The 9,943-nt window shown below is 42.5% G+C and overlaps 1 protein-coding gene across 1 annotated transcript in view; it reads right to left on the reverse strand.

The window, feature by feature from the left end:
- The window catches only part of DPT (dermatopontin), a 26,986-nt gene extending 18,511 nt beyond the window's left edge, over positions 1-8,475 (reverse strand). The window contains exon 1 of the mRNA XM_010285444.1: positions 8,177-8,475. Within this exon, the coding sequence (XP_010283746.1) occupies positions 8,177-8,475 (299 nt within the window). The remainder of the gene's footprint in view (positions 1-8,176) is intronic.
- Positions 8,476-9,943: the final 1,468 nt, after the last annotated feature.

Genomic DNA, 9,943 nt, shown 5'->3' on the forward strand with positions numbered 1-9,943 from the left:
TTGCTCTGTTTTTTGGCACGTAGGCCATGGGAACATATGGCTAAGACTCTGTGTAAACATATTGGATAACTGCAGATGATTGGTGTTATCCTGATGGAAGAAAGGTTGATACATAGAAATATAGGGAATGGTTGTACCTGTTGCAAGATGAGCACTTTTCTGCATTAATCTGTGTAAGGTAGAACAAAAACTGTGTCTCTCCATCTTTTTCTGCCTCTCCCCCTTCTTAGTTACATGCATTTCCACTGACCTCAAGTCCTTTCCACTGACATGCTCAAGTCCTTGTGCCCCTGGGAGATTTTCTAGCTCTTTTGCATAGGTGCAATAACGGGAACATTAAGTCCTCCTTTTCCTTTGCACTTCCTCTCAGAGGCTCAGCATTTCCCTGCGATTTCCCGTCCCCACTGATCAGCATCTGATATTCCTGCCCATAGTTGTCTTTGTGGAAGATTCTTCCTTCTCCTTTTCTCTCCCCACCTGCTGACATTCTGTCTGGGAAGTCCTGCCCTCTTTCCTGCTCCCTTTCCCCTACAAAAGTTCTTATTTTCTTGACACCTCTACTAATACACTCCAGTTTTGATGTAAAGATTCATCTTGAGAAAAACATCACTGATGGACCCTTCTCTCTATAGCGGATTGAAAAAAATCCAGCTGACATAACATTCTCATGTTTACATGCATAGATATTTGGGAACCAAAGGAAGGTGTCTTTATTTTTGACCCTGATTCTATCTTCTCATGAAAAGTTTGTTTAAAAAAAATAAAATATTTGGAGTTGCCTTAAAAATTTCTTAGATGGAGAGTATAACTGGAGACAAGTCATGTCTTATAATTAAAGTGCCATTTTATTTTGAAAACATTCAAAATAAGTAAAAGTAAAAACTTTTAAGCTCATATTCATTTCTCCCTCTACTTCTACCTCATATGCACAAAGTCCTGCAATCTGCTATTCAAGCTCAATATTAGGTTCAGCAAAAGAAAGATAATAGTGACATTGAAGTACTTTTCTTTAGCTTTGAGATACAAGATTTTTCTCCCTGATCTTTCTGATTTTCAAGTCAAATCCAGATATTCCTCCAAAAATGAAGAGATGCTCTCAGAAATTGGAGTGCTTACTTGTGAGCTTATATAAAATATTTTCTTCTCTTTCTTTTTCCGAGCTGGCCTCTCTCCTACAAGCAGAAAGTGATTCTTCAAGGGAAATAAACAACCCCTCCTCACACACCTTTTTAGTCAGGTGCTCTATGCACTAATCTGGAAACAACACTTAATATGTGAGGTTTTCTTCCTTCTCTGTTGAATTCTCTGTTCCTGTCACAGCAAATCCTGCAAACCAGTACAGTGAATGAAAACTTTGATTTATGGCCAAGTAAAAGAATTGCCATTTTCTCTAGACCCATTCTGTTGCACTTTTGTTATGGAGGATAATTCAATATTCATAATTAATATCGCTGGGTTCTCCTCACTCATGAAATCCTGTCATTGCTGAGAGGAAGATACCTCTTAGGTGAATGCAGAAGAGCATGAGAAATCAGCTGGGACTGTGTGGGATTAAACTTGGCAATAGATAGGTTGTTTTGTTTTTCTAGTTGGCTCAAGTTGCGATGCATGAAGAGTTGCCTTTTGGATCTGATACTGGGAGAAGAGGAGGTGAGCTGGCTGGTAGATGGAGGAGTGGGAAGACTGGTGGTGGTGAGGGTCAGGCACTGTTGAATAGGAAGTTGCCCTTCCCTTCCCTCACTTACATCTGTTGGAAATGACTGCAGTGTTTCATAAACAGTTCGGTAAACTATACAGCCTTATTTTGGGTGGAGTTTCGTGTAGTAACAGGATACGCTAGCTGAGACTTTCCGTGTCCTGCTGCAATTGCTGTGGAAAGCCTCTCCTTTGCTGAACCTTCTTCTGATCTGGTTAATGAGTGTTATAGAGCTGAATTCTGTCATGGCATGCAACCAAAGCGTGCATCTATGATATTGGTTTAGTTCAGGTCAGAACTGCTTTCCTTGTTCACCAGTGAGGATTTATCTGTGAGACCAAACTACAGCTGGTTTGAAACAAACCCACTCAAAATGCATATGTGGATTTTGTGTCCATGCAGGAACTGTTTCACCCTACAGATCCACTTAAATTGTGCCGCAGTATTTGCAAACATTGATACAGCCTCAGTGACCAAGTGTGTACCTCATTGACTCAACAGTTGCCTGGTAGACTGAAGACAAATATTGCTTGCAACAGTATAATTGTTTTGAGCAATGGCACCAATTGTGGTGACACTTCATAATTATGCCTACATCTTATTTTTGCTTTTTGCTAGACAAAGCCCCAGAGTGTTGTGCCCCATGTAATACTGGTGCTGTGTTGTAAATCTGTCTCGGCTGTCCTCTGTCCCTCAGATACGTCAGGAATTAACCTGAGCAGTGTGTTGTCCTAAGGATGACAACCTAAAGAGGAAGCCTGTTCATTACAAATCTGCTCAGGGGAGCCTAAGCCAAGGTGCAGTAAGTGGTGCTATTGGAGCCTGCATTGAGCCCCTGCCACACTGACCGGGTAGCACTCCCTGAAGCTCTCTGGAAACATGCAGAGTCTGACACACAGCTCATTAGTCCCTGGGACATGCTGCATTAAGGTTGATTTGTTCCTTATAGCCGGGTAACCTGAGAGTGTCATTCTATGTACTTCAAAAAAATCCTACTGTTTTGCTGTAGAGCAGATGGCTCCTGTAAAATTTGCATCATTAATTACTTTAAAGCTATCTCTCTAGAGCCCATCACACCAGAATGGATCTATATATTATGGAGACATGTCAGACTTGGCAACTCACCCAACAGAAATAATGCTGCATGCTTTCATCTGCAGTCTTTCCTGGAGGGTATACAGAGAGGTGGCCTAACCTCACGCTGCCCATAAGACCACGGTTAGAGTGTGGGAGGCATTTTTTAATAAGACATTAGATAGACTGTTTTCCTGGAGTATTGTTTCACCAAAACCTGTTACTTTCAATATCCAAAACTTAATTTCCTTCTGATACAGCTGTGGAGGGGAAGCCCTGTCCTGCTGTCCTGAGTTATTTTTGTGGAGTGTTCTCCTCTGTGTAATTTGGTTAGTTGCATGATGAAAGCTAATTTAATGGTCCGTCTGTTACAGATGAGTGGGGAAAGATAAGAGGCTGATGGCAGGCTCAGGGCACTTGAAACGCTGGCACTCAGATGAAGGGAATGACTTCTCCATGTTTGATTGGGCCCTGCCAGTCTCCAATGGCCACTTCTACAAGGAGTCTCCACTATCTGTTGTGGGGTGGTGAGACGTGTTGTCGTGACTTCCACATGCCAAAGGCAACCTCACTATCATCTTCAGCTATCGTTTTCTTTCATTTAGGGGTCAGTGATGACTTTCTCCTCCCCACCCAAAGGGAAGGCAGGGCCCTAATCACCCTGTTGATTTCTTCCTGACAGACACTGATGAGGCCCGCCTATCTACAGAAATACCCCGCTTCTCCTCAGATGCTCCCACTGGACTCAGTCCATTGCAGCTGTGCTAAGAGCTTGTAGCACTATCCCTTTAACATAAGCCTAGAGCTTTGAAGAAAATTAACTTGTTTGTGTAGATAGCACGAATGGGAACATTTTGAAAGGGCAGCTTGATTATCAGGTTTGGGTAATACAGCCTCAGATTTGAGACTTGGGATTGGTCAGAGATTGAGAACAAAAACAGTTCCTTGCATATGTTCCAGGGTGTGCTGCCAGTGCCTGAACAGGAGGCTCCTGCAGACACTTCCTTTGATCACGAATCTCTCTTTGCACCCGGTTTGTAGGAAATAGAGTTGTGTGCCTACTTGAAGGATCTGCATCTGTGTGTTTGTGCACTTAAAGAGAAGGCAAAGGCGAGTGAGAATGGGAGTGGGGAGGGAGAATCTAGGTATCTGTTTTTTTGAAGTCACATCGAAATGCTTTCTCAGAAGCCTAAACAAGGAAAAGAGGCAATAAACATGCATTAAATACCACTTGGCTGGAAGCTTTTCTGCTTTGTGCCGTATGGGTAACTGGGAGTATATTGGGGATATGGCACAGTTCCATCTGTATTATGTGGTGTAAAGCAAACATTTTCTCCTGGGAAGGAAGATTTGCTTGTCTTTCACTTGCAAGCTTTTGTTCGTTTGTTTGTTTGATCCCTGTCCTTTAGTGCTTTCAGGCAAGAAAAATAGTTTTAGTACCTTGTTCAAAGACTGGTCTGTAGAGACAATTCTGTAGTATTCAGCGAAGCAGTGAAGAACAGTCTCACCTGCAATCACTCAGACCTTACCTTTTCTTAGGTGGTGAAATATTTACCCAAGGTCAAGCTTCCTCCAGTACAAATGGAGCTTATGTTTTTACATAAGCTTTATTTTGTCCGAAAAGGGTGGATTCTGTGCTATGTTGCAGCATATAAATAAGTAGGAGTGTGTAGAATCAGGAGATGTCCTGAAGACTTATCTCTGCTCCAGACATGAGTATTTCCAAATCATCCAGGAACAAATTCTGCTCCCAGTATTGAATAGCATCTTAGTTATCAGATAGCCTTTGCAGTGGCAGTAAGGCCAGGAGTAAGGTGTTGGAACAGATTCAACAAAGCATTTGTACACTTCTTAACTTTAAATATATAGACAGATTAATTAAGCTGAGAAGGCATCACTGATCATCTCATCCAATCTCTTGCCAAAATTTTCTCTGTGAGTCTTATAAAATGTTCCCAGGTTTCTCATGTCCATTCAGCAAAACATGAAAGAACATACTCTCTTCAGAAGTGCATGTACACATACGCTTAACTTCAGGAATGTATTTATTAAGGGAAGCACTTAGATGTATTCTGAAATGCCAGTAGGTAATTCTAGGCAACTGTCAGAGATGGTTGGTCATCACGAGCCTGCTTCTGGAGAGAGATGGGGTGCCGCAGAGAGCAGTTTTTAGAGTACCTGCTCCTCTCTATTGACTCTGGAAGGGGGCAGAGGTCATAAATTAGGCATTGTGATTAGATGCGTATTGTGGATCTGTGTCGTTACCCTCTTTCTGTTGAATATTTTTTTCATATCTGTAAGATGCAAAGTCTTATGGGTTTAATCCTAGAAGTCCATATAATACCTCGTGTTAGTGTAGGAAGCAAAATTACCTGAACCAGCTCTGCCAGTGATTCCCTGCTGCCTTCCAGTCCCCCCCCAATTCTCCCATCCCTACACTCCCCACATCCATTTCTGCCATTTCCCTCCAGTGCTTATGGCCAAAGAAAATAATGAACTGGAGACTCTTTCCTCTCTCTGCTTTATATTCCCACTTGATTTTTGCTCTAAAGCTTTTCTTGGTTTGTTGTCTTTTCTAAAGAAACCTCTCTTGGGTTTGTCTCTTTTGTGCAGCTGCACATTCCTGACAACAGTGAGGAATGGTGATTTGTGAAATGCCACAGATATAATTTGTCAGAGGTCATTTTTTGGTGTTTCTGCCAGACTAGAGTTTATGGGACATGGCTGAGAAACCGGACGGAATTCAGAGGAGAGCTGTATGTATGATCAGCGCTTGCTTGGAGTGTTGGAATATAAGACTTCTAAAGGAGAACTAGAAGAACAGAGACATGTTCAGCCTGAAAGCAAAAGCATGGTTAAAGGAGGGAAAGGCATAGCTGCTACCTGTTAATAAGTTAAAGAGATTTTACAAAGGATGCAGTGTGCTTGTTCTCATTACTTAGTGAAGGTCGAGCAAGGAATAAAAAGCCTCAATTACAGCAGAGGAAATGTAGCTTAAATTTTAGGGAAAACTCAGCAGCTTTGTAGTAATTGGTGGTACAAGCCATTTAATCTCCCTGGATGTGATGGGCAAGGTGAGACAAAATACCCCGTGAGATAGAGCTGAAGAAGGAATATTACAGCCCATCCTACCAGCATGGGGAATGAACTAGTGAGTCCAGCAGGGTGCCGTGTCAGCTGACATGGGGATGATGTATTGCTCACCAACAGATTGGTTCATCAGGAGATCAGCGGGGAAACAGAGGTGGCCAAACAAGAAGTAATGGTACAGATTGTGACTCATATTTGTGGTCCCACTTGATTACTGAGTGAATCTCTTTAGAACTGGGGGTGGCTCCAAATAGCACTGAGCTGGGCATGAGAAGTAAGGCTGCCAAGAGAGAAGGTGTGGGATTGTCAAAGGCTCCACAGGCTACATCTGTGCCATCACATTAATTTGAGGTTTGAGTTTGCACTCAGACACTCCAGGCTGTCTGCCTGCTGGCCCACGCTTTCACTTCAGTCGGGTAAGCCTCCTGGGTGCTTGGGCAGCAGCGCCTGGACACAGTGAGGGACGTGCTGGCTTATAGCAAGCCTCTCTCCTCGAAGCGTTGTAGATGCAACCAGCTCAGCCCTCGGTGCACAAAGCTGCAGAACACAACCAGGCACAGCTAGCTAAAATGTATGGAAACAGCCAAAGTAATTAGGAGCACAAGTTCACCTTTGCCAAGGGGTATGTGTTCCCAATCACTTTGGTGTATTCCCCCCGCCGTTAAAAACAGAAGAAAGGATGAAGGAGATCTATGCAGAGAAGACAGGTAGATGTAAGAATATTGGACTGGAAAGGTGAGCTAGGGAAGAAATAAATAACTCCAAAGCTAGGAAAGAGACATTAAAGAGGGGTTGGAAAAGGAAACCATTTGGAGAAAAGGTAGGGTTGGCAATAGGAAAAAATGTAGGCAAGGAGGAAGACAAAGTAGAAAGATTTTTTTGAAGAGGTGAGGGAAATGAGAGTCTAGATAATACACTGTGGATGTAGTCATGCTAAGCATATGGAGCATGGTGATGAATGTGGTGCCATGGTTAGATAGCAGAAGAAAACTTTCTTCTGGGTACCTTCTTCATTGTACCCTGTTTGTGAAAAATAAACTTGAGCAGTTGCTGCCAGGGATTTTTAGAAAGAGAATAATAATAATTTTATTTTGAACAATAGAAAGGTCTAATTCAAAATATGCAATAAGTAGAAATTGCATCAATGTATGAAAGATGAAGAAGTCATCCAGTGTTATCACAGTGTCTTCTTTCTGCCTGTTTTGCAGCCCTCCTCTTTTCTTTTCAGTTCTTATTCAGAAATTAAGTATAGGGTCAATCTTTTTTTCCTTAGCAATTGCATCAGCCATAGGAATGTATCACGTGGTAAATGAAAGAGTATGAATAATTCAGAACAAAATTTTGAATCATTTAAAAAGCAGAAGCTTCACATTTCATTGTTAACCCATATAATGTGAAATCTACAAAAATCACACTGCAATTTCTGGAGCAAAACCATTTCAAGTATTTGAAAATATTCTTGCATTCATTTCATTCTATCCAAAGAATATTTCAAACTCAGAGTTTTCAAAACTGTTTCATGTTTCATGAAAAATTCAGAAGATAATTAAATACTGGGTATGTGCTGCCTAAACACAAAACACCATACATATTTCCAGAAATTATTGTGGCCATGAAATGTGATGACCTTTGCCTCTAAGGTTGGTGGAAAACGTAACATTTAGTTAACCAAAACTGAGTGCATTAAGGAATGAACATGATCTGCTATCATTATCATGCATATATATGCCACCGTCATCGCTCATTAGTGTGGATTTTTGGCTCCTGTAATAACAGCACGACTAGAAAACAGCCTTTGACTGGGCCTAAGCCAAAAAGCTTAGCAACAAGAACACAAAGAAAAAAGCCAGTGTAATACCGAGAAGAATTTTTTTTTTTTAGAGATAAGAGCAGAAGGTTGGAGTGAGGAGTTTTACAATTTGTTCCCCAGTTTAATCACTGATTCAGTATGTGGCCTTTCTAGAGGGACTTTACCCTCTCCTCACTGAAGGTTCATGCCTCATTTTCCTCATCTGTGAAACAACAATAGCAAGACCACTTTGCAGCTGAGGTTGTGAGTGACCAAATGACATACATTTCTAAAGCATGCTGAAACCCTCCAGCAAGAAATTGCTACAGAGAAGGCAAATGTGATGCTGATCACCTCACACACATGCATCGTGATTAATGAGACTCAGGCAGCTCTTCAGGGCAGTGAAGCTGCTGGTCATGATGGCATTAATATGCGTTTGCATTGCTCTGACTGCAGTATTAGTACCCACATTCCACAGTGAGTATCAGGGCTGTGCCCTCCAGGGGTGATTGGGGGTATCCTACCATTCGGTTCCTGCCCTGTTGATCTCCTCCCACCAGCACTCTGTCGGCTCACCGAGGCTCTGGGCTGCTGGCATGCAGGCGTAGTTCCACAGTCTGTCGGAGCCTTCCTTCTTGCTGAAAACACTCCTGACGGCCACAATCACCTGCCCATGTGGGCACTGGAAGTTGAAACCCTGGCGGTACACATTGACCCATTCATCATTATCTCCATAGTTATAGGGGCCATAGTAATAGTCACCATACTGGCCCCATGCCACAGTCACCAGAGGCAGGAATACACAGAGAACGACGAGGTCCATCCTGAGGATGTTCCTGACTTAGAAATGCCCCACTGGTTTGTTGGGCTGGCCCTTTTATATCGCCTCTAACATTTGGCTTCCAGATGTTATGCTTCCAGATCCAAGTGCAATGTGTCATTGCTTAGCAAACCTTCTCTGAGCTACAGACACGTCCAATTACTTTTAAGGTGGAATTCTGCAAGTACAGTAAGTCTGCAGGCCCTAAGAGCAGAGTCTTCCCACCACCACAAACCATCTGTGATCCCTGGCTGCAGAGCTACTGTATAGACCAAGATACCCGTTTTACAACTGTCACAGACATCCCACTTTTATCCTCAAGACAGCAGGTAAGTTTGAAAACTACTTTGTTTGAAATTAAAACTCTATTTGAAGTTGTCATTTTCCATCATTAGTAACATGAAATGAAATGGGATCGTGTGTGTGTCTCCCCACCCTCTTTCCCCTAAATCGATGTGACATGATTCTGCCAGTCCTTAGAAAGAAGGGAATTGGGCAACTCCTGCTGTTGTAAAAAACCCTTTAGACATTTTGATTTGGTTTGGTTGGAGGGGAGGTGGAGCCCAAATGACTGAGACTCTGGCTTGGCATGGAAACAGCCCACCCTGAGAAGGAGGGCATTGGCTTCTTCCAGGCAGAACTGATTTTGCTACGACTGTGTGTAAGCACTATAAAACTGTCGACTTAGCAGATGTTTTAATGTGAGGATAAAGCATATAAGCAAGTTACGATGAGATAGGCTTCATGTGTCACCACAGGCTACTGAAATCTTTGAGCAAGGCCCTTTAAGCCACCTTGCATTTTTCATGGGCTAGAAACATGGGGCTACTGCTGAGGAACTGCTGTGCTGCAAATTCAAAACTTGGCTTGCCACTTGGAAATGTGTTTATATGCCACATCCTCGGCTAATTTCTTTGTAAGGAAACCAGCCTGTTCAGGAGAGTGTGGAACGGTGTGCTTTACTTAACTGTGTACTTGACCTGTACAAGTACAGTAGAAAACTGTGAGACTTAGGCATGTTTTAATAAGTAGGACAGACCAAAGTCAATCTAACATAATCTATATATGCATATGTTGCCTATGCTGTATTACTAGTGAAATGTATGACCCCTGGAATGGCTCCAGATTCAGATCCTGTCTCTTCCAATGAAATCACCACAAAGGATCCAGAGACTGTTTCTTGCTGCAAGTTTCTACTCCACTCTTTTCACTACCCCTCTTCCCCATTCGGGCCATGTGCAAAAAACAAAACAAAAAAAATGTATATGAGCTTTTATTCTGTTGCTGATATTACCAGAGGGAAGATCTGTGGTGGGTAACAGTGGAGTTGCTCTACTCTAGGGATCTCCAAACCCATCAGGCCTGGTCATTGCTTTGCAGGAGCGTAAGCATCCCAGGAGGCAGGTGCCTTTAGTAACCAGACCCAGATCTCAAAATCTACCTTCACCCTCATCAACCAGATGCTGTTGTG

This window comes from Phaethon lepturus, unplaced genomic scaffold (genome assembly GCF_000687285.1).
Source record: "Phaethon lepturus isolate BGI_N335 unplaced genomic scaffold, ASM68728v1 scaffold16554, whole genome shotgun sequence".
Taxonomy (NCBI): Eukaryota; Metazoa; Chordata; class Aves; order Phaethontiformes; family Phaethontidae; genus Phaethon; species Phaethon lepturus.